Source organism: Chiloscyllium plagiosum, unplaced genomic scaffold (assembly GCF_037043375.1).
Source record: "Chiloscyllium plagiosum isolate Xiang-an unplaced genomic scaffold, Cpla_swu_hap1 HiC_scaffold_22, whole genome shotgun sequence".
Taxonomy (NCBI): domain Eukaryota; kingdom Metazoa; phylum Chordata; class Chondrichthyes; order Orectolobiformes; family Hemiscylliidae; genus Chiloscyllium; species Chiloscyllium plagiosum.
Window position 1 is genome coordinate 50460476 of NW_028270160.1, and position 25982 is coordinate 50486457.

Genomic DNA, 25982 nt, shown 5'->3' on the forward strand with positions numbered 1-25982 from the left:
GCTAAGAAAAACAAAGTTGCTATGTCAGACAGAATTGAACTAATTTCCTAAAGACAAAAGTGAAGTTTGTACAAGGGCCTCCTGTACTTTTATTTCATTTGGAATATGTTGATACCAGAGTGTTCCCCTCCACAAGATCAGATGGAAAAAGAAATGGGTATACACAGGTGATGGTTCATGGTGCCATATCGCCATCTGTTGACAGGAATATTGCACAGCATCAAGCAAAGAGTCTTGAGCTTGACCAAATAAAACTTAAAAGAATCATGTCCCTACAAGAGAAGCAGAAATTATTTTCTTTGCAAATCATCTTGTGACGACCTTGTGATCTTTCTCCAGGAATCTAATTTCCTATTCTTTGGAAATGTATATTGACAAAGCTCAGTTCTCCTGCGTCTTGGTTGAATCCTCATGTGGCCATTGTTTTCACCTGTACACGGATCAAGCTGGCTGGAAGGTGAGCAGACAGTGGGGTGGTGCTAATGTCACTGGACGATAAATGCAAAGGCCTAGGCTAGTGATCTGGAGAAGTGGGTTCAATACCCACCACTGCAGTTGGTTGAATTTCATTTTAATTCAGTTAATTAAATGTGGAATATAACACCTCACATCAGTACTGATGATGATTAAAGGATTGTCAAAAATGTAACAATCAAGTTCTCCAACATTCTTGGCAAAGAACAGTGCCAACTTACTCAGTTTGGCCTCCACATGACACCATACCCACAGCAACGAATCGGATTTTGAATTGCCTTCTGAAATGGCCACAAAGGACAAACATGAGGGGAGGGAGGGGGGGGGGGGGGGGGGGGGGGGGGGGCAGCAAATGGTTGAGTTTCTCTCTACAGATGCAGCCAGACCTGCTGAGGTTCTCCAAAAAATTTTGCTTTTCTTTCAGGTTCCCAGCTACCACAGTCCTTCAGATTGATGCCAGGATGTTGGCTCCTGAAATACTTCCAGTTTGATCCCAGAGTTGACTGGGTCCTGGCAGCAATGCCCACGTTCCACGTGAGGAGGAAAAGGGGCACCATCCTTTCGCTGAGAGGTGTGAGACCATTCCAACACTGACTGCACTCCTTAGGCTCGCGTCGTTCAGTTGGCTGGACTGTAAAATCACATGACTTCTCACAATGCCGAATGATGCCAACAGGGGAGGTTCAATTCCCATGCTGGCTAAGATCACCATGTGAACCCTAACTCTCAACTTCGTCCTGAGGCACAATGACCTTGAGGTAAAACTCACCACTAGCCGTCACTCTCTAAAGAGGGAGCAGCCTATGGTCCTTTGAGACTATAATGACTTTTACTTCAGATGCCTCCTTTGCAGTTTTCGCACCAGTGGTAGTAGTTTCTGGTTCAGTTAACTGGAACCCAGAGAACATTGCATAATTCTTGCCTTGCCTTTACCATCACCAGTCCAATGAACTCCTCAAGCACTCTAACATTATAGTCATCTGCCGATCAACTGAACTGGGGCAAAGTTTCACCCTTCAGGGCTCCTGTTTAGATTTACTCTTGAATAGACTGAGTTCACTGCAAAGTATAATCAGATAGGCATTCAGTTTTATTCTAAGTTTGTACTGGCCAACGCAAATGGACATCAGAGTTAATAAATTGGAGGCAGAAGTATTATCAGCATTTCGACCTGACCACACAGATGAACCTCTGCATTTTAAATTCAAGGAGACTGGAGAGAGCTCCAATCAAGTACCAAATGAAATCAACTGCATCCCAGGAGCTAACATTCTGGCATTAAACAAAGAACTGTGAATACCAGAAATCTGAAAGGAAAGCAAAAATTGCTGGAGAAACTCAGCAGGTCTGGCAGCATCTGTGAAGAGAATCTCTGCTTTCTCTGCATAGATACCGCAAATCCGGCTACAATTTCTGCTTTTGTGCTTCCATCTCGGTAGCAACACTGCCCCTACACCACCCTGACTGCAGTACGGTTAGGAAGGCACACACCCATCTCCTTTGTAGGGGCAATTAGGGATGGACAACAAGTGCAGACGCAGCCACTTCATGAATATATTAAGAAAAGCTACATAAAATTTAATTGCAAAATGAATTCATCACAGCATAAATAGCTGCAGCCATTTGGACACATTCATTCACTGTGATAAATGTGCAAAATGTACCAGGGATTCTCATTAGGGCTGAGGCACTAACAGTTCATCCATTCTGCAGCAAGCTTCAGAGATGATGATCTTTACCTCTCACTCTCCTCAATGGTCTGGTCCATATAGTGGAAGAGATCTTGGAACAGCTTGTAGCTAGACAGACCATTAATTTTGTATCCATAGCTTCTCTTCCAGTATTGCTTCAGATCACCCAGATATTCCAATACCTGAGGGACAAATTGATAATTAGAATAATTAATTCTAATTTTTCTTTATTTCACATGGAAACATTGTTTATGCTAATTAATACTTATTCAAGGAAATAATCACCTTTAAATGAACAGAGCTCACAATCAGACTTGCAAATGTCTTGCTGGAACCAAAACAATGGTTCTTAATCCTTGCTGATGCTTTATTGAATTTTCGGTGAGGAGTCTGCACGTTTACCACAGTCCAAAGATGTGCAGGTTGGGTGGATTGGCCATGCGAAATTGCCCCGTAATGTCCAGGGACGCGTAAGCTAGGTGGGTTCGCCAAGGGAAATGCAAGGCATTGGGTAAGGGGGTGGGTCTGCATGGGATGCTCTTTGGAGGGCTGGTGCAGACTCGACAGGCCAGCGAGAACTCATAGTGGTGAGGGTGTCCGTGGAGGTGAGATGGTGCCAAAGGGTGATGGTTGTTGTTCCAGTGTTAGTGGTGTGGCAAAGAGGACTCATGCCTCGCCACCAGGCCGACAGCCTGTGACATAGCTCTTAACAAGAAGGACTGTAAAACTGGACACTTCTTTTATTTCTTCATTTTTCTACCTTTATATTCAGTGCTTCGGTTTATTTTAGTTTTCTGTGTTTTAAGATGGTGCCCTTTTCACTACCTTGGAACAAGATATACGTGACAATAAATAAATCAAATCAAATCAAATAAATCAAATGGAGTCTATCTGCATTGTAAGGATTCTATGGTTCTATGCCTACAGGTAGTTCTTCTGTAACATGATGGTTGTGTTCTTGTGCACTCCGCATTGTAGAAAAATTACGCTTTAGAAACAGCGTTTAAGAGTGTTGGCGATATAATCGCGTTACAGCCAACTCAGGTTTTAAAAGTTTGCACTTTAGAATCAGTGTCTCCAATTCTTCAATCATGAATTTGAGTTAACGAACCACACATTACAGGAGAACGACCTGTCCAGTGTGAATGCACACACAGATTTTATAACAACAAGTAGTAAAAAAAAAGCACTTGACAACATCGAACTCTAAAAAAAAAATGTATAAATCATACAGAACCTTATAGCAGCTGTCCTTTTTGACCAAGTATTGGTGCTGACATCAAATCATTGTATTTTGATGAGTCACTGGGCTCATAAAGGGCAGATTGAATTTTAATTCTGCGTTACTTCCTGGAGAGGTGATCACTTAGACTTAGAATTAGTTTCATTGTCACATGTACTCACATGAATACAGTGAAAAGTTTACAAGTCACCACTTACAGCACCATTTTAGGTTCGAGGTACCGAGTACAGATTCTTCAGTACAAGTTCTTAGAGAAAAAAAATTAGAGAAGAAATAAACAGTCCAGTATCACAGATTGCAGAAATAAATTAGAAAATAGAGAAATGAAAAGTTCAGGTTCCTGCTGTCTGCTGGCACTAAGATCATTCTAATGGCGCTGACTGTGGACATTCCAATCATCTCTTTTATGACCGCAATCGTTTTAACAATCCTGGTTGGAATTTTTCTTATTCAGCATTTATTGTCCCACCTCAAACATGAATAGCTTGCAAGGCCATTTGAGAGAGCTATGATGAGTCAACCACATTGCTGTGGGTCTGAATTTACATGGAGGCTGAACCAAGTAAGAATGGCAGATTTCTTTTCCTGAAAGGAGATTAGGTCTTTACAGCAATTGATAATGGCTGCCAATGGATGAGCTTTTAATTTTCTTTAAATTAAAAAAATGATTTCGCCATCTGCTATGGTGGGATTTAAACCCACATTCTCCGATGTATAACTCTGCACTATAAGTCCACTGATGTTAAACTACATCACCAGCATTAGTGAAGCCTGTGATCATTCCTGTGGTCCTTGTTGGGCCTATACTCAGTCTACTGGTCCTTGCCGAGGTCTTGTTGCTAGACACTGTGAGAGTTAAGACTTGGCCATGATGGTCTTTTTGCCTGCTGACCATTGTTGTTCAAGACACACCCATGAATGAAGCCTGTCGGATACAGCCTTCAGGAACGGAGGGGAACAAAATTACAGGATAATAAGAGTGAGGAAGAATAATGGTTCCAAACGTATCCTCAACATTAGTGACTCGTGATCTTCTCCATGTGATGACCCACCGCTACTTTAACAGGCAGTCTGAATAATAAAAACTGGTCAGTGACGCCCACATCACTGAAAAAAATGAAATGTTTCAGAAAAGGCATCCTCGAGCATTCAGCAGGTAAGGTGACGCCTTCAGAAAGCGACTGTAGGGAAAACAAGGCCAAAGGCAAATATCTGATCAACTGAACTAACACTGAGCCTGTGATACTGTTCCAGAATAACAGCAAATTATAAAATCCAAAGTGTAATGTGCTGCAGTATTGGTAACAGACTCACAGTAAGGTGTCAAAGATACATGACATCATTCCAAAACCAAAAGGAGAAAAATTATCCCACGAAGCAAAACAAAGGACTGTGGATACTGGAAATCTGAAACAAGAACTAGATTTGATGAGGGTCTGGCAGCGTCGGAGGAAAGAAAGAGTTAATGATTCGGGTTCAGTGACTCTTCTTCATAAATTTCTGTTTCGTTTTGATTAGCCCTCGGCCAACATTTGTCCCTCAATCAATCGTTTTAAACAAGATAACTATTTCCATATCGTGGTTGGTGGGAATTTGCCTTCAGCAGGTCAGCCTCCTTACTTTACAACAGGACCAACTCTACGAAAGTACTTCACTGAGTAGCAAATGTTTCAGGACATCCAGAGGGTGTGAAAAGTGCTCGCTTTTTCTTCTCTTCCAGGAAAGCAAGAAAAGCTTGTCATTTGCAGTATTACTGTTTCCTCCAAAAAAAAAGGAATGTTTCAAGTTTTCTGTAACTCTTCACTCCTCCACTCCAAGAAAACAAGAATTCGAACCAGATAATAGGCTATTCTGCGTTTTGGGCCTGCTCTGTCCAAAGGTAAGAACATGATCGATAGGACTGGGGCCTCAGTAGCTCATGTCTGTCTTCTCCCAATAATACTTGCCTCCATTATCAATCAAGACTCCACCTATGCAATGATCTAGCCTCCATCACATCCTGGGGAATAAAATTCTACAGGCTAACCATCCTCTGAGACAGAAACAAAACTCTTCATCTCAGTCTTAAATGCAAGACCCTAATAGTTAACCTGTATCCCCCCCAGTTGAATCCTCTTCCACAAGAGCAAACACCCTTTCAGCATCCAGTCCTCTCTGGATCTGACATCCTTCAATAAGATCACCTCTCATTTGTCTAAACAGGTATAGGCCCAAATGGTGCAACTTTTTCCTCATAAGTTCCTTGAAAGTGGAGTCACAATAGATCGGATAGTGAAGACAGCGTTTGGTATGCTTTCCTTTATTGGACAGAGCATTGAGTACAGGAGTTGGGAGGTTATATTGCGGCTGCTATTGGTTAGGCCACTTTTGGAATATTGTGTGCAATTCTGGTCTTCCTGCTATAGGAAAGCTGTTATGAAACGTGAAAGGGTTCAGAAAAGATTTACAAGGATGTTGCCACGATTGGATGATTTGAGCTATAGGAGAAGCTGAACAGGCTGGGGCTGTTTTCTCTTGAGCATCGGAGGCTGAGGGGTGACCTTATAGAGGTTTATAAAATCATGAGGGGCATGGATAGGGTAAATAGACAAGGTTTTTTCCCTGGGGTGGGAGAGGCCACAACTAGATGGCATAGGTTTAGGATGAGGAGGAAAAAATTTAAAAGGGACCTAAGGGGCAACTTTTTCACGCAAAGGGTGGTGCGTGTATGGAATGAGCTGCCAGAGGAAGTGATGGAGGTTGGGACAATTAAAACATTTAAAAGGCATCTGGATGGGTATATGGGCCAAGTGCTGGCAAATGGGACTAAATTAATTTCGGATAGCTGGTCAGCATGGAAGAGTTGGACCGAAGGGTATATTTGCGTGCCGTACATCTCTATGACTCTATACATTAACTCTTTCATCCCAGTGATTAGTAAAAACAAAATTTCTCTGAACTGCTTTTAAAAGAATTATATGCGTTCTTATGTAAGGGAACTAAAACTGTACACAGTACTCCAAGTTTGGTATTACTAACACAATGTACAACTATGGTAAATTTTCAATACTTATATATTCTGTTCCTCTTCAGAATCCCTCAGCCCATCAAGTCCACACAATCCCTCTGAAGAGCATCCCATCCAGACCCAGCACCCCACCCTATCACTGTGAGCCCGAATTTCCCATGGTTAAGCCACCTTACTTGTACATCCCTGGATACTGTGGGCAATCTAGTGTGGCCAATCCACCCTAACCTGCACATCTCTGGACCATGCGAAGAAACCAGAGGAAACCCACGCGGACACAGGGGGTGCAATCTCCACATAGACAGACACCCAAGGTTGGAACTGAACCCGGGTCCCTAGTGCTATGAGGCAGCAGTGCTAACCATTGAGCCACTGTGCCACCCTCACAATAAACACATTAAATTTGCATTTTGAATCACTTGCTGCATCTGCACACCAATATTCTGTAATTTATGTATGAGCACATTCAGAATCCTCTGTGTAACTCTGCAGTTTCTTTCTGTTTAAATATTATACTGCTTTTCTGTTTTTATTCTGCAAGTGGACAATTTTAACACTTTCCAATATTATACACCAGCTGCCAAATTATTCCCACTAATGTGACATATCCAGATCCCTTTGTAGACTCTATGTTTTCCTGACCACCTATCTTCCTACCTTTCTGTCATCAGCACACTGAATTGCATACATTCAATCTTTCCTTCCAAGTTATTCATCCAGATTGTAACTAGTTAAAGGCATTGCACTAGACCCTGGGGCACTCCAACAGTTACAGTCCATTCATCCCTACTCTCTGCTTCCTACTGGCTAAGCGATCCTCTATCCCAGATCCTCTGCTATTCCCAAGACCACAAGCTTTTATTTTGTGCAGTTTCCTTTGATGTGACATCTTATCGAAATACTTTTGGAAACCCAAGTACACCACATCTACAGACTTCCCTTTACATGTCTTGCTCTGTAACTTCCTCAAAGATGAGATTTTCCCCTAACACAAAAACATTTTTTCTAACATTAATTTTTGAAGGACTTATTTGGCAAGTGTCGCCAGTAAGAAATACTGCTGGGATTCTCTTTAAATTTTTACCTCGACATCTTCCTTTTCAAACACGTCACACCAGGGGGAAACGATGCCTTTAAGGATGAACTCATAAGTGCAAAGATAAAACGTTGCTTCCACCATATCTGTAGCAGAAGAAAAACAGCATATCTAAGTTACAATTCTCTGCACTTAAATAATGCCCCATTCCGTGCTGAGACAACAGATTATAATTTAGCCATGTTGAACTCAAGTCAGAGGAGTTACTTTACTTCACAAAACATAATGCTCATTAAGGAAATTAATTTTCTCATTAATCTGATTGAAAATGCAGATTAGATTTAACTCCTACCATTCTAAATTTGGTTCGGTACTTAGGGCAGCACCCAGGTGACATTTCCAAACTGCTCGAGTAATTTGAAATTTTGCATTGGAAGCAAATCAGAAGGAGTTTAGCACCACCATGTGGTCTATACCGTATATGACAGCAAGTGGACAAATTAAACACAAGGTGTTTAATTGAACCTTTGGTTCAATTTCAGCTGATAGTTCTTAAAGCAGAATCAGATTAAAAAAAAAGAACAAGCATTTCACAGGACACTCAGTGACTTGCAAAATGACACAATCTACGATATGCCCTAACTGCATTCAGTTGATGAGCTGGCATCGGGGCAGAATTAGCTGACATTACAGAGGTGGAAACGCTGCCATGAATATATGGTCAGAAGCTCATCTCAGAGTCCGTTGTGAAATTAATACTGTTAACAGTCTAATTCAGCCACAAATAGAGGTTCCAGGGACATGGAGGGCTGCAGTCAGTAGTTAGGGAATGGAATCTCTATGCCTGAATCACTGCAGATTCCCATAATCGATGGTAACCAAAGACAACCAGCAATATCCCTGGAGAATCACATATTATTTAAAAATTGAAATTATTCGTAAAAGAAAAAATATTAACATGAGTAAGCCAAAAGAAAAAGCAATTCAGAAAAGCAAGCTGATTCAGAGACTTCAGTTAATAAGCCTCTCAGTTTATTTTCTCAATAACACCTCTTTGTATATTGCACTTATTAATATGTAATGTGGTATGACCTCAGCCAATGGTAATATTGAACGAGTCAGATCCCAGAGTGATATCTGGTTTGATAGATGTTGTTCTTTGATTTTGTCAATATGGTCTCTTGCTGAAACATAATCCATGCAGCGCAGCAGACTTTGCGGTAATAGCAAAACAGAGGTTTATTTACAAAGAAATGAAGGGGGAGGCACAGTGGCTCAGTGGTTAGCACTGCTGCCTCACAGCACCAAGGGTCCAGGTTCAATTCCCGCCTTGGGCCACTGTTTGTGTGGAGTTTGCACATTCTCCCCGTGTCTGCGTGGGTTTCCTCTGGGCGCTCCGGTTTCTTCCCACAGTCCAAAGATGTGCAGGTCAGGTGAGTTGGCCATGCTAAATTGCCTGTAGTGACTGGTGGATTAATCAGGGGTAAAATGTAGGGGAATGGGTCTGGGTGGGTTGCTCTTCAGAGGGTCGGTGTGGACTTGTTGGGCCGAAGGACCTGTTTCCACACTGTAGGGAATCTAATCTAACCTAAAAATAAAACAAACTAAACTATCTATTAATAATAAAAATTTAAAGATTTTTAAAATTAGCAGTAGAATATAACTCCATTAATCCCAAAACATTTTATAATTTGAAACGAAGGGACAGCTCTTGTGTAGTCTCTATTCCAGTACCCAAAAACATATGCTATAAAGTACACAAAAACACTATTCGTATTGTATTCACACCAACGTCCCTCTCTTTAACATCATAATACATTTGACGTAATCTTCCTGCTGTTAATACCATCCTGTAGGAAGAAACCCTCGATTGGGTTTGCTTTGCTATGGCCTGATTACCATGCGAGACTGTTTTAATTGATTTCTGGCTTTTTTAATCCCCCAAGTCCCTTTCCTCTCCTACCTCATTTAGGCTTTTATTATCTAAACAGTAGATGACCTCGTTATTCTTTCAACCAAAATACAGCACCTCTCATTTATCTGCAACAAAACAATTTGCCAATTAACCATTCTTCCAGTTCATTAATATCTTCTTGAATTTTATTACTTTCTTCCTCTGTGTTATCACACTTTCCCAATTCAGTATCACCTCACAGATGTTGATTTATCTTTTGATTCTGGAGTTAATGTAATGTCAATAATGTGAACAACAGAGATTGTTGGGCTCCTTGCTGAGATATTTGTATCTCTGGGAAGCAAGGGAGGAGATTGCAGAGCCATTGGCCTTGATTTTTATGTCCTCTTTGTCTACAGGAGTAGTGCCAGAAGACTGGAGGATAGCAAATGTGGTTCCCTTGTTCAAAAAGGGGAGTAGGGATAACCCTAGTAACTATAGGCCGGTGAGTCTCACTTCTGTTGTGGGCAAAGTCTTAGAGAGAATTGTAAGGGATAGGATTTATGCACATCTGGATAGGAATAATGTGATCAAGGATAGTCAGCATGGTTTTGTGAAGAGCAGGTCGTGCCTCACAAACCTTACTGAATTCTTTGAAAAGGTGACGAAGGAGGTTGATGAGGGGAAAGCGGTAGATGTGGTATATATGGATTTTAGTAAGGCGTTTGATAAGGTTCCCCATGGTAGGCTACTGCAGAAAATACGGAGATATGGCATTGAGGGTGAGTTGGAGGTTTGGATTAGGAATTGGCTGGATGGAAGAAGACAGAGGGTAGTAGTTGATGGCAAAGTTTCTTCATGGAGTGCCGTCACTAGCGGTGTTCCGCAAGGATCTGTTTTGGGACCATTGCTGTTTGTCATTTTTATAAATGACCTGGAAGAGGGGTTAGAAGGTTGGGTGAGCAAGTTTGCGGATGATACGAAAGTCGGAGGAGTTGTTGACAGTGAGGAAGGATGTGGCAGGTTACAGCAGGATATAGAGAAGCTGCAGAGCTGGGCAGAAAGGTGGCAAATGGAATTCAATGTAGCTAAGTGTGAGGTGATTCACTTTGGGAAGAATAATAAAAAGATGGGGTACTGGGCTAATGGTCGGATACTTGGTAGTGTGGATGAGCAGAGGGATCTTGGTGTCCATGTACACAGATCTCTGAAAGTTGCCACCCAGGTAAATAGTGCGGTGAGGAAGGCATATGGCGTATTGGCTTTTATTGGTAGAGGAATTGAGTTCCGGAGTCCTGAGGTCATGATGCAGTTATATAAGACTCTGGTGCGGCCGCATCTGGAATATTGTGTGCAGTTTTGGTCGCCAAACTATAGGAAGGATGTGGAGGCACTGGAACGGGTGCAGAGGAGGTTTACCAGGATGTTGCCTGGTATGGAAGGAAGATCGTATGAGGAAAGACTGAGACACTTGGGGCTGTTTTCATTAGAGAAAAGAAGGTTTAGGGGTGACTTAATTGAGGTGTACAAGATGATTAGGGGGTTAGATAGGGTTGACAGTGTGAACCTTTTCCCGCGTATGGAGTCGGGTATTACAAGGGGGCATAGCTTTAAATTAAGGGGGGGTAGATATAGGACTGAAGTTAGGGGTAGGTTCTTCACTCAGCGAGTCGTAAGTTCATGGAATGCCCTACCAGTAGCAGTGGTGGATTCTCCCTCTTTATGGGCATTTAAGCGGGCATTGGATAGGTATATGGAGGATAGTGGGTTAGTATAGGTTAGGTGGGCTTGGATCGGCGCAACATCGAGGGCCAAAGGGCCTGTACTGCGCTGTATTCTTCTATGTTCTATGTTCTATTACAAGCCACGGATGAGGTGCCACAAGACTGGAGAGTGGCTAATGTGGTGCCATCAATTAAGAAAGATGCTAAGGAAAAGCCAGGGAACTATAGACCGGTGAGGCTGACGTCAGTGATGGGTAAGTTGTTGGTGGGGATTCTGAGGGACAGGATTTACATCCATTTGGAAATGCAAGGACTGATTAGGGATAGTCAACATGGCTTTGTGTGTGGGAAATCACATCTCACTAATTTGAGTGAGTTTTTTGAAGAAGTCATAGAGTCATAGAGATGTACAGCATGGAAACACACCCTTCGGTCCAACCCGTCCATGCCGACCAGATATCCCAACCCAATCTAGCGCCTCTTGCCAGCACCTGGCGCATATCCTGCCAAACCCTTCCTATTCATATACCCATCCAAATGCCTCTTAAATGTTGCAATTGTACCAGCCTCCACCACATCCTCTGGCAGCTCATTCCATACATGTACCACCCTCTGCGTGAAAAAGTTGCCCCTTAGGTCTCTTTTATATCTTTCCCCTCTCACCCTAAACTTATGACCTCTAGTTCTGGACTCCCCGACCCCAGGGAAAAGACTTTGCTTATTTATCCTATCCTTGCCCCTCATAATTTTGTAAACTTCTATAAGGTCACCCCTCAGCCTCCGACGCTTCAGGGAAAACAGCCCCACACTGTTCAGCCTCTCCCTGTAGCTCAGATCCTCCAACCCTGGCAACATCCTTGTAAATCTTTTCTGAACCTTTTCAAGTTTCCCAAGAAGATTGATGAAGGCAAAGCATGAACAGGGACTTTAGCAAAGCATTTGCCAAGGCTCCACATGGTAGATTAGTCAGCACTATTAGATCCAATGGAATCCTGGGAGAGCTAGTCATTTGGATACAAGATTGGTTTGAAGATAGGAGACAGGGTGGTGGTAGAGGGCTGTTTTTCAGGCTGCAGGCTGTGACCAGTGTTGTGCTGCAAGGATCGGTGCTGGGTCCGCTGCTTTTTATCATTTATGTAAATGATTTGGATGTGAACATAGACGGTATAGTTAGTAAATTTGGTGGTGTAGTGGACAGTGAAGAAGGTATTATCAGAGTACAATGGACTTTGATTAGATGGGGCGGTGGACTAAGGAATGGCAGATGGAGTTTAATTCAGATAAATCTAAAGTGTAGCATTTTAGTTAAATCAAATCAGTGCAGGACATTTTCACTTAATGGTAGGGTTTGGGGAGTGTTCCCAAACAAAGAGACCTAGGGGTGCAGGCTCATAGTTCCATGAAAGTGGAGTTGCAGGCAGACAGGGTACACAAGTTTGGTTAACTTGCTGTCATTGGCTAGTGCATTGAGTACAGGAGTTGGGAGGTCATGTTGCGGCTGTTTAGGACATTGATTAGGCCACTTTTGGAATACTGTGTGCCATTCTTGTCTCTGTGTTGTAGGAAGGATGCTATGAAACTTGAAAGGATTCAGAATAGATTTACAAGGATGTTGCCAAAGTTGGAGGGTTTGAGCTACAGGGAGAGGCTGAATAGACTGTGGCTATTTTCCCTGGAGTGTCGGAGGCTGAGGAGTGACCTTATGGAGGTTTATGAGGGGTGTGGATAGGGTGAATAGCTAAGGTCTTTTCCCAGGGTAAGGGATTCCAAAACTAGAGGGCATAGGTTTAAGGTGAGAGGTGAAAGATTTAAAAGGGACCGGGAGGGGCAACTTTGTCACATAGAGGGTGGTAGATGTATGGAATGAGCTACCAAAGGAAGTGGTGGAGGCTGGTACAATGACAGCATTTAAAAGGTATCTGGATGGGTATATGATTAGGAAGGGTTTGGAGAGATATGGCCCAAATGCAGGCAAATGAAACAAGATTAATTTAGGATTGGCATCGACAAGTTGGAGAAAGTGAGGACTGGAGAAAGTGAGGTCTTTCCTCATTCCTGAAGAAGGGCTTATGCCCAAAACGTCGATTCTCTTGTTCCTTGGATGCTGCCTGACCTGCTGCGGCTTTTCCAGCAACACATTTTCATCAACAAGTTGGACCAAAGGTTCTGTTTCTGTGCTATACATCTCTATGACTCGATATGATGATGCCAGCACCAATCTTTATGGAACAGGTGTTCCCACCTTTTGCTAGTAACTATTGCACTTTAATCATCACTATTTCCTGTTTGGTAGCCAGACACTATTCACTTTATTTTTGTCCCTGACTTTGCATGCTCTGAGTTGATCCTGCTCATGACTTACTATGTATGACATTATCGAAGGCCTTATGGAAATTTTATATCACCAATATAAATACTGCATCTACTGATTGCAATTATCTAGCAGTTCCGTACTTCTCAAAATAATTACATAAGTTTGGTAAGTTTTAAAGGATCTCCTTTGAAATATGGGCTGTCTACTCTTTGCAAGATATTCAGTTTCTTCAGTACTTCAATTACATCTTTGATTAAATATTCCATTATCTTTCCTGCCACCAATATTCAAGTAATTGAGCCTATAATTCTCTGGTCTTCTTCTATGCTCCCTTTTATTCCTAAAACTCGTGTTTATTAATTGGCACTGTATTTTATAATTATTTTTTATTTATATCTAAAATGACTTCCATTTCTTCCCAAATTGTTTTAATGTGCTCGACACAATCCATCTCACCCAGGGGTTTATCTTTTCTCAGTTTGATTAGTTTAACAATTTAATCCCACTTTCTAATTTGTTCCCTTCTTCTGCCTTATCCAGCTCTAGAAAAGTAAATATATAATATTCCAACCAGATCACTGTCAGACCTTGCATCTTTATCTTGAGCAGTTGTTGATAGCCCCCACTCCCGATCTTTCTTTATCAATTAATCTGTAGGTTCCCTCCGCTTTTATTTTTATAGCTTTTGAGAACTTAATCTCATAGTTCTTCAATGCTTGCACATTTTTTTCTTTTATAACTTCTTTATTTTCTATTAAGCATTATTGGCTTGCTTGTTTTCTGTTTTTGAGAGGAATATGCTTTTCAACAAATTTTCTACTCAATATTTCATCTCTTTATTTCCAGTACACTTTCCAAATTACTTTCTCTCATTCTCTCCAAACTGGCATTTTCTTTGATTTGGAAATTTTCTTTGATTTGGACCGGGGTGTACAAAGTTTAAAAATCACACAACACCAGGTTATAGTCCAACAGGTTTAATTGGCAGCACTAGCTTTCGGAGCGCTGCTTAACAATCTTTGATATTTGTCATACTTTGACTGATTGATAATTAATTGACTGAGACAGACACATTATGAATGTCATTGCCTAGACTTTGCATAGCTAGCTTTGTTATCCACTCTGGTTCACTTTACATTACCATATCCAGCATGACATTTCTCTAGTTGAGTCTTTTGTACACTGAGTAATAAGGCTCCTGATCACACTACAAAAATTTCATTCTTTACCGAACTCTTCCACAGCAGAAACAATTTGCCTTTATATAACACCTTTAATCTAAAACATCACGATGCGCTTCACAGGGGCGAATTGCAAAACCAAATTTGGAACTAATTTGGAGATCGTACGTGAAATAATCAAAGGTTTGATAAAAGAGGTTAGTTTTAAGCAACATCTTAAAGAAGAAAAGAGGGGCAGAGAGGTTTACGGATGGAATTCATAGTCTAGGCCTTGAGCAGCTGAGGTCTCATTCACCACTGCTGGAAAGATTAAAACTGGATTAGATGAGTGTCCAATTCTTCTGAGATTCTGAAGCGAGAGATTACCTGGGATTGGAGGTGCAAGGCCACAGAGGAATTTGTTCTAGGTCTAAATTGGGACAGACAGCAGATTTCCAAAGTTTTCATTTTACTTAGTAAACTAATTGATGGAATGAGCTGCGAGAGAAAGCAGTGGAGGCAGGTACAGTTATAACATTTAAAAGACATTTGGTCAGGTACATAGATAGAAAAGGTTTAGCAGGATATGAGCCAAATTCAGGCAAGTGTGACTCGTTCAGTTTAGGAAATCTGGTCAGTATGGTTGAGCTGGGCCAAAGGGCTTGTTTCCGTGCTGTCTGACTTTATGACTTAAAAAACTAAGAATGGTGCCAGATGACTGGCAGATAACAAATGGGATTTCTCGATTTAAAAGGGGAGGTGGATTAAGACTGAGGAACTATAAACCCAGTGGCAGAAAAGATAATGGAATATTTAATCAAAGATGTAATTGAAGTTCATCTGGAGGCCAGAATGCAGATGACCAGAAATGAGTGCTCTGCAATAGTCAAGTCTGGAGAGAACAAAGGCACAGGCCAGGCTGGGAGTTCCAGTTTAACACTATTTGTCAAGGTTCCTGTTCTGTGGCAAGCCTGCTTTCCAGGCCTTTCCTCATGTTGTGCTCCCTTTGGTCTGCCTCCTGTTCCTGCTATGTCTCCAGTCCCTTTTTACTACCTGCCCTTCTCCACCATAGCCCAGCTCGTTTCCACTCTCCTCTGACCTTTAATCTCTCCAGTGCCTGCTTCTGACCTGTCTCCCATTCTGAATTTGCACTGAGGGTCATTCTCACTGTACTGACCAGTTTCTGACACCAGTTGGTCAATTAAAGCTTCAACAGACCATAAAACCAAGGCCATTTGTCCCATTGAATCTGCTCTCCCCTTAAATGAGATCATCGCTCATCTGACAATCCACAACTCCACTTTCCAACCTTATTCGGTAACCCTTGATTCCCTTACTCATTAACAATCTGTCTGTCTCAGCCGTAAATATAACACAACCTCAACAGCTCTCTGTGGTAAAGATTTTCACAGATTCACTATCTGCTCAAAGAAGAAACTCCTCCTCATCCTGGCCTTAAATTATATTAGATTAGATTCCCCACAGAATGGAAACAGGCCCTTCGGCCCAACAAGTCCACACCGACCCTTTGAAGGGTAACCCACCCAGACCCATTCCCCGACTTTTACCTCTGACTAATGCACCTAACACTATGGGTAATTGAGTATGGCCACTTCACCTGACCTGCGCATCTTTGGATTGTGGGAGGAAACCAGACCCCTTGGAGGAAATCCTTGCAGACACGGGGAGAATGTGCAAACTCCACACAGACAGTCACTGAAGGTGGGAATCAAATCCTGGTCCCTGGTGCTGTGAGGCAGCAGTGCTAACCACTGAGCCACCGTGTCAGCCCAATGTGCAATCCCTTATTCTGAGATGATGTCCTCTGAGCTTGGACTCTCCCACAGTGACAAACCACCATTCTGCATCTATGCTCTCAAGCTCTGAAGAATTTTGTATGCTTCAATAAGATCGCCTCTCATTCTTCTAAACTAAATTAATTACAGGGCCAATCTACTCAACCTCTCCTCATGAGGCAATCCCCCCGTACCAGGTATCAGCCAAGTGAATCTTCTCTGGACTGCCTCCAATGGCAGTATGTCTTTCCTTAGATAAAGGGACCAAACCTGTTCATAGTATTCCTACTGTGGTCTGGCTAGTGTGACATATATTTTTAGCAAAACGTCCCTATATTTATGCTCCTTTCCTTTTGAAATAAATGGCAGCATTCTATTTGTTTTTCCCTATTACACATTGAGTGTAATTTTAACGTACACTGTACTTACCATACCTGTATTTGAAGTTATTCTGCATTTAATTTATTTTCTTCTAGCAGTTATTTCATTTACAAATTTACATTTAGAAATACACACCATTTCAACTGAATAATGTTGTTAATTTATTTTTCCAGTGAGAAAGTCTGGATGTGCCCAGCTGTAAAGGGATTCTTCTGTATTTATTGATTTTTTTTGTTTTGTGAGTTATTTCAACTGTAAATACATAAATATAGTAGAGTACTTCAACTTATTAATTATTTCTTCTAAGCAAAGAAATCTCTGCAGGAAACTAATTCTGGCTTTAGTATCAATTTCTATGGGAAACAATCCTTCACTTAAAGTTGTGATTTTCAGACAGATAATTTTAAGTGAGGGAATACTGTCCCTTTTCTTAATTTCCTACTAAGTAATGTTTGGTCAATGTTGATTTTATTTGTTACAGTAAAAGTCTTAAAATATAGTACCTTGCTGTGCAATTCCTTGCTTCATTCCATTTTAAAAAGATTTGAGTCTTTGCATGGACAATAGCATGGGAGAGTTGGGGAAGGATTTGAAAGATGACAGCACATACAAAGTATTTGGAAAGGAAAGATGGGGAATTGATCTACTTTGTAATTTATTTGTAGCATAGATGTTTTCTCCATGGGGGGGGGGGGGGGGTGGCTTATGGAGAGTTGGTGATTTACTGATAATATCACTACACTAGCCATCCAGAATCCCAGGCAAATATCCTGGGGTGTTATGGCCCAGACCAGGCCCCCTCAAAATATATTAAGAAGGTGGCCTAAGTCCTAACTTTTTCTTATTTCAAAGGCAAATGTGAGGTACTGTGTTCCAGGTGCAACTTGATTCGTCAAACTCCTTAATGTTAGGCAAAACTCAATTTATTTAAACACTATAGTTAAAATACAATAAAGAGGGATAGCTTAACTCTATTAGAAAACTTAACAGAATAATGGATTATTTTACTAATAAACAGTAACTGTTTTATTGTAGTAATCCGAGGCAAAAAGACAAATTCAGAACAACAGACTGTCTCCGGTGCAATCCTGGCAGCAAGACAGAGATACATGCAGCAGCTCCCCAGACTGTTGCAGCCAGAAGAGATCCACTGCCTTCCAACCCAGCTGAGACTTAGCAACAACTGCCGAAAGCTAACTAAAAATCCTAGAACTGTGAGAGCTTGACGACGCTCACTCAGGCTGCTTCTATTATTTCAACATTAGAAAAAAAGCTGTTTATCTTCTTTTAGACTGCCTGGCATTTGTCCCGCAGTCTCTCTCTCTCCCTCTAAAAGAAACCAGGACACACCTCTTAAAGCACAATATCGTCACAGAGACATGAGTCAAATCCCAGCAGATATAGAATTTAAATTCAATAAATACCTGGAATTCAAGGCTAGCCTCATGATGATCATGTAACCACTGCTGTCAAAACCCATCTGGCACATTAATTCCATTTGGGAAGGAGCCTGCCATTTTTACCTGGTCTGACTGACATATGTTACCTCATAGCAATGAAGTTGACTCTTGCCTTCCCTTTGAAATGGCCAAGTAAGCTACACTGTTAAATCAAAACTGTTACAAAGTCTAAACAAAGCAATGAAACTGGACAGATCATTTGGCAATGGAAAACAAACATGGCTGTTTCATAGAGTTTTATAGCATGGAAACAGGCCCTTTGGTCCAACTCATCCATGCTGACCAGATGTCCTAAATTAATCTAGTCCCATTTGCCAGTGTTTGGCCCATATCCCTCTAAAACTTTCCTATTCATGTACCCATCCAGATGCTTTTTAAATGTTGTAATTGTACCCGGTTCCACCACTTCCTCTGGCAGCTCATTCCATACATGCACCACCCTCTGCCCCTCAGTTCCCTATAAAATCTTTCCACTCTCACCTTAAACCTCTGCGCTCAAGATTAGATTAGATTAGATTACTTACAGTGTGGAAACAGGCCCTTCGGCCCAACAAGTCCACGCCGACCCGCCGAAGCGCAACCCACCCATACCCCTATATTTACCCCTTTAACCTAACACTACGGGCAATTTAGCATGGCCAATTCACCTGCCCCGCACATCTTTGCACTGTGGGAGGAAACCGGAGCACCCGGAGGAAACCCACGCAGACACGGGGAGAATGTGCAAACTCCACACAGTCAGTCGCCTCAGTCGGGAATTGAACCCGGGTCTCTGGCGCTGTGAGGCAGCAGTGCTAACCACTGTGCCACCGTGCCGCCCAGTTTTGGACTCCCCTATCCTGGGTAAAAAGACGCTGACTATTCATCCTATCCATGCCCCTCATGATTTTATAAAACTCAAGGTCACCCCTCAGCATCTGATGCTCCAGGGAAAGAAGTCCCAGCCTATTCAATCTCCCCCTGTCGCGCAAACTTTCCAATCCCAGCAACATCCTTGTAAATCTTTTTTGAAGCCTTTCGAGCTCACAACATGACCTCCCAACTCATTTACACGGTGGCTCAGTGGTTAGCACTGCTGCCTCGCAGTGCCAGGGACCCGGGTTCAATTCCAGCCTCAGGTGACTGTCTGCGTGGAGTTTCCACATTCTCCCCGTGTCTGCATGGATTTCCTCCAGCTGCTCCAGTTTCCTCCCACAGTCCAAAGATGTGCAGGTTAGGTGGATTGGCTTTAGCTAAATTGCCCATAGTGATAGGTGCATGAGTAGGGGAATGGGACTGGGAGGGTTACTCTTCGGAGGATAGGTGTGGACTTATTGGGTCAAAGGGCCTGTTTCCGCACTGTAGGGAATCTAGTCTAACCTAAAAAGAAATTTACTCAATATTATGAACAATGTTATCACCACCCTGTCACCTGTGACTCCATTTTCAAGGAACTCTGCACCTGTAAGCCGAGGTCCTTTTGTTCGGCAACACTCTCCAGAAGATTTACAAGGATGTTGCCAGGGTTGGAGGATTTGAGCTATAGGGAGAGGCTGAACTGGCTGGGGCTGTTTTCCCTGGAGTGTCGGAGGCTGAGGGGTGACCTTATAGAGGTTTACAAAATTATGAGGGGCATGGATAGGGTAAGGAGGCAAAGTCTTTTCCCTGGGGTCGGGGAGTCCAGAACTAGAGGGCATAGGTTTAGGGTGAGAGGGGAAAGATATAAAAGAGACCTAAGGGGCAACTTTTTCACACAGAGGGTGGTACGGGTATGGAGTGAGCTGCCAGAGGAAGTGGTAGAGGCTGGTTCAACTGCAACATTCAAGAAGCATTTGGATGGGTATATGAATAGGAAGGGTTTGGAGGGATATGGGCCACGTGCTGGCAGGTGGGACTAGATTGGGTTGGGATATCTGGTCGGCATGGACGGGTTGGACCGAAGGGTCTGTTTCCATGCTGTACATCTCTATGATTATATGACTTTATATTGTTGGGAGGGCATTCCCTAGGAGTGACTCCAGGCCCCAGGAAATCTCACAGTATCAGGTAAAGACTAATGCTGATAAACACCTTCCAACACCGTCCCTTCTCTTTACCCTCAGCTGGTGAATTAGTAGTCCTCCATTTGAAAACCACTTGGAGGAAGCAGTGCAGTTAGCAAGCACATTGAAAGTGCACTGAATGAGGGGATTCAATGTTCAACACCAAGATTGGCTTTGTACTTGGTCATCCATGAGGCATTGTGAACCATCAACAATAGCAGCAGAATTGCACTCCAGCAGAATCTGCAACCTCATGGGCCAACAGATCCCCAACTCAACCCTTACATCAGGCTAGGAGATCAACTCTGGTTCAATAGAGAGCGCAGGAGGGCATGCCAGAAGTAACGACAGACATACCAAAAAATAAGGTGCCAACTGGTGAAACTACTTACATTCCAATCATTAGAAGCAGCAAGCAATTGTCAAGGCTTAGTGATCCCTAAGCCAACGAATCAGATCTACGATCTACAATCCTGCCACATGGGGCAGCACAGTGGCTAGCACAGCTGCCTCAGAGCGCCAAGCACCCTTGGGTAACTGTCTGTGTGAGTTTGCATATTGTCTCTGTGTCTGCGTTGGGTTTCCCCCCACAGTCCAAAGATGTACAGGTTAGGTGGATTGGCCATGGGAAATTATTCGTAATGTCCAGAGGGGTGCAGGCTAAGTGGGTTAGCCATGGTAAATGTGGGAGCAGGGCGGGGCTACTGCGTCTGGGTGGGATATTCTCCAGAGGATCAGGGCAGACTCTATGGGCCAACTGGCCTCTTTCCACACTATAGGGATTCTACGTTCAGTCATGAATGGTGGTGTGCAATTAAACAGCTCAGTGGAGGAGGATACTCCACCAATAAACCCCATCCTAATTGCTGGTGAAGCCCAGTGCATCAGTTTAAAAAAAAAACTCAAACATTCACAAGACAATGCTGTTTATTCAAAAAGAGGGGAAGGTTACTGTGGATGAGCTGGAGTCAGGCAGTGTGTATGAATGTTGATTTAGCCAGCAACAAGGAGCTGATTACTCAGTGGAAGGGTGACTGGTTATTGATGACAAAGGCTTTCTGCCTGCCAACAACAATATAAATGGGAACTGAAAAACTTGTGGGTATGATTCAAAAACAGAAATTGCTGGAGAAACTCAGCAGGTTGGGCAGCAACTGTGCGGAGAAAGCAGAGTTAACATTCCGGGTCCAGTGACTCTTCTTCAGCTAGATTGCGGAATTCTGCATGTTTAACTTTTGTGATGTCAAGGAATAGTGGGGCTTGATTTCCAACACACAGTGCTCCTTCAACAATCCTTGCTTTTTTAAAACAGTCCTTTTCCAATTTCAGTCCACAATCAAAAATATTGAAAAATAAACACACAAGTCTGAAACATGATGGAATACTCCCCACTTTTCCGGATAAATGCAGCCTAACCAATGACACTCACCGAGTTTCACACCATCCAAGATAAAGCAGTCCAATGGACAGGTACCCCTCATCCACGATCTACAACATTCACTCCCTTCACCACTGACGCAAGTGACAACAGTGCATACTATCTACAAACTGCACTGCAGCGACTCATCATGGCACCTTCAGCAGCATATTCCAAATGCAAGACTTCTACCATTTAGAAGGTCAAAGACAGTGCATAGACAGGAACATCATCATCTGCGAGTTCCCATCATAAGTTACACTGTAAACCTTTGCTACAAATTCTGTGTCTTATGATCTTATACTCCACAACCAACTGATGAAGGAGCTGCGTTCTGAAAACTAGTGCTTCCAAATAAACCTGTTGGACTACAACCTGGTGTTGTGTGCTTTTTAACTTTTTAAAATTCCTCCTCCAATTTACTTCCATTATTAGGTGGTCTACACAATGCCCCCAAGCCTCCCCCAAGTCCCTACTCCCTATCTTTTATCTTAGCCTGTTGGACACACTTTCCTCATTCCTGAAGAAGGGCTTATGCCCGAAACGTTGATTCTCCTGTTCCCTGGATGCTGCCTGACCTGCTGCGCTTTTCCAGCAACACATTTTCAGGTCTACACAATACCCCAATTAATCTGTTTGGTCTTTTATTATCCTTATTCCCAATACATATAGATTCTGTTCTACTTGAATGCAAGTTAAATTCTGTTTTTGTGTTGCCACTAGTCAACGTAATTATCTCACACCCAGTTTCTTCTTTCTTGATCCCTTTATATGCTGTGATAATTAGCTGCCATTCCTCTTTATTATCTTGCCAATAGTTCAGTCAGCCTTATAACATTTGGGCGTTTCACCAAACGTTGTTGCCTGCAGCTCCACTGTTTTGTTGCATCTCCCTTGCACTTTGCTCTACAGGGAATATAACTTTGCAGTAATTGTTCATGTCACTTTACTTTTAAGCCGTCACTTACACTAACCTTCTAAAACTGTATCTTTATCCTAAAAGCTTACAATGGTCTAATTTCTTAAGTTTGCTTGCCCAGAGAAATTTTGAATTTACATAAAAACTTACACAATCTCAAGATGGTCCAAAGCATTTTACAGGGTTTGAAATACTGCAGTGCCTTTGACTGTTTCGTTTTCTCCATTCTTGTTCTCAGGTTATTTAGGTGTATTTAATTTCCTTTATTTTCTGGAGATAAATAATTCTTGCATTGCCTGTTGGTGTGATACCATAGCAGTGCACTGTCCTTTAAGACTACAAGATGTAGGAGCATAACGTAGGCCATTGGGCCCCTTCAACCTGTTCCACCATTAAATGAGATCATGACTGACTGGATAATCCTCAACTCCACTTTCCTGCCTTTTCCCCAAAACCTTTGATTTACTTGCTGATTACAAATTTGTCTGTGTCAACCTCAAAAATATTTAGCAACCCAGCTTTGTGTAAAAAGAAATTCCAGCAATTCATTATCCTCCTAGAGAATTCCTCCCCATCTCTGTCTTAAATGTGTGCCCCCTTTCTCTGAGATTGTGCTCTCTGGTCCCAGATAGAGGCTCATGAGGGAAAACAACCTCTCAGCATCTACTCTGTAAAGCCACCCCGAGAATCTTACATTTTTCATTAAGGTTACCTCTCATTCTTCTCAACTTCAGGGAGTACAAGCCCAACTTACTCAACCTCTCCTCATAAGAAAATCTTTCCATATCTGGGATTCACTTATTGAACATTCCCTGGACAGCCTCTGGCACAATATACTACCCCTAATTTCATGGTCTCTTCTCTTATTAAGAGGCCTTATATGGAGTTCTTCACCAAAAACCGTATGGAAATCCAACTATATTTCACTGACTAGTTCCCCATTATCTATCCTGTTTGTTACTTCCTTAAAGAACTGTAAGAAATATGTCAGGTATGTTTTCCCTTTCATGAAGTTTTGCTCACTTTATTATTTATTTCTAAATGCATTTCTATGGTATTCTTTATATTAGACTCTTGCATTTTCTCAATGACAGATATTAAGCTGGCACACAATTACTTGTTCCTCATTCTTTTTTTTGGATAAGGATGTTACAATGACAGTTTTCTGATCCTCTGAGGCTTTTTCTTAATCTAAGGATTCTTGAGAGATTACTACTTGTGCATCACTATCTCTGTAGCTATTTCTTTTAAAATTCTAGGAGATAGCCTACCCGTCCAGGGGACTCATCAGCCTTTAGTCCCTTTAAATCCTCTAGTACTTTGCACTGAATGCTAGTTACTGTGTTTATTTTGTCCCTGCTTTGGGCCTGTTGATTGATAGCATTCCAAAATACTAAATAATGTCCTCTATTGTGAAGCATGATGCAAAGTACTTCCATTAAACCATGACCATTTCTGGTTCCCTATTATCATTTCCTCACCCTCATTCTCTTCACCTTGGTTCAATTTGGCCCCTCGTTTTGTTTTTATATTTTTACAGATCATTGTCCATTTTTATATTACTTATTAGTTTGTCCTCATAGATTAATGTTAATTTTTAATTTGGTCATTTCTTTGTAAGGTTTTAAAACTTTCCCAGTTCTCTTCTTTACTCCTAATCTTTGCCACGTTGTATCTTTTTGCTTTCAATATGATACTATCCTTAACCTTCTTGGTTAACTTTAGTTTGTCCACTTCCTAGAATCCTCCTTCCTCACTGGGATATACCTTTGGTGTGAGACTTGAACTATTTTCTTACATGGCTCGTATTGTTTCTCAACTTTTTTTTTGCTAAACTCCTTTCCAGTTCACTCCATCAAACTCACCCTCTTCGCTACATGTAATGATCCCTATTTAAGTTCAGCACAGTTATTTTCATGCCAAGTTTCTCACACTCAAACTGAATGCTAAATTCTACCATGTTATGGTCACTGTTTCCTGTGGGATCTCTTATTCTAAGATCATTTATTGAATCTGCCTCATTTCACATTACCAGATTAATAATAGCCTTATCCCTGGTTGGATCCATAACATATTTTATTATTCTCAAGCTTAATGTCTGATTGATTGAATCTGATGTGAATAAACTGACAACATAGTTTAAAAGACTACCAAGTCGATGGCGTACTGGTAAAAATTTCCAAAGCTTAAAACATTTCTGTTTTATTGAAACATCTAAAACATCTAAAACATACTACCTCACACTTCACAGTTAAATAAGTGCATTAACCCAAAGTGCTGTCATCACACGCGAAATGTGAGGTGACAGCACTTTGGGTTAATGCACTTATTTAACTGTTGCCCTCTATGCAGTCTTTGAGAACTAGACTATCTTTCACTTTCAGCCAGGATTCTGAGATAGCACTTTTCCTTCTGAATTAGACAGGTATGATTTCAAATTCAACTCTAAGACTGGAGGACGAAATCAGGCTGATTCTCCAGTACGTTTCTGAGCAAGTGCTGTGCTGTCACAGGTGCCATCTCTTATGTGAGACATTCAATTGAAATCGCACACGGCTATTTCAAAAAAAGCAAAGGAGTTATTGTCGGTGTCTCCTGGCCTTTATTTTTTTTAAACACCGAATAACAGATGTGGAGAGAAATCAGAGTCAACATTTCAGGTCCTGAGGAAGGGTCACTGGACCTGAAACGTTAACTCTGATTCCTCTCCACAGAAGCTGCCAGACCAGCTGAGCTTTTCCAGCAATTTTGTTTCTGATTTGCAGCATCTGCAGTTCTTTCGGTTTTTAAATAATCGGGTCACATCTGCTGTTTGTGAGAACTTGCTGTGTTAGGTTGCTGTTGTATGTGGCATATTGCAACAAGGTCTACACATCCTGAGTTTGACCAAAACGCTAAGAAAACATAAGTTGTTCTTTCTGTGGGACAGGTCTCAAAACTCACCTGGATTCACTCTCCTAACAGAAAGGCACAAACTGCCAAGGTGATAACAACAAGTTATCAGCTGGCTAAGCTTAAACAAAGCCAGTAATTGCAGTTTGTCTCTCTCTCATTCTCACAAAAGGAAATAAAACATGACAGAACAAAGATGCACAGAGTGTGGTAACTCAATGAGCTTCCTTTAGCCCTTGTCTCAATTCAGCAAAGATATACAATCCTTTGTAAGAACAGTAATCCAGGACAACATGAGGTTAAACCCTATATTCATTTCAGAATTTGATCACGGTTTAAAGAACAATGGAGAAATAAAAACCTGGTAGCAGTAAAGTGGTTGTGAAGCTGTGAGACTGTGATTTAAAACCTGACTCGTTCACTCTTGTGCTCTAGGGAAGGAGACAAGCTGACCTTATCTAATATGGGTCTATATTCAACGCCAGTCCCACATGAACACTGCTGACTCCTAACTATCCTCTGAAGTCACTTGCTAATCTACTCAGTTGTGGCA

The 25982-nt window shown here is 41.8% G+C and overlaps 1 protein-coding gene across 5 annotated transcripts in view; it reads right to left on the minus strand.

Annotated features, from left to right (window-relative positions):
* minpp1b (multiple inositol-polyphosphate phosphatase 1b) overlaps nt 1-25982 on the minus strand; it is a 104184-nt gene that overhangs the window by 72501 nt on the left and 5701 nt on the right. For all 5 annotated transcript variants that reach the window (XM_043712383.2, XM_043712381.2, XM_043712385.2 and 2 more), the window contains exons 2-3: nt 7500-7597; nt 2214-2347 (exon numbers count right to left, since the gene is read on the minus strand). In XM_043712383.2, the coding sequence (XP_043568318.2) occupies nt 2214-2347; nt 7500-7597 (232 nt within the window). The remainder of the gene's footprint in view (nt 1-2213; nt 2348-7499; nt 7598-25982) is intronic.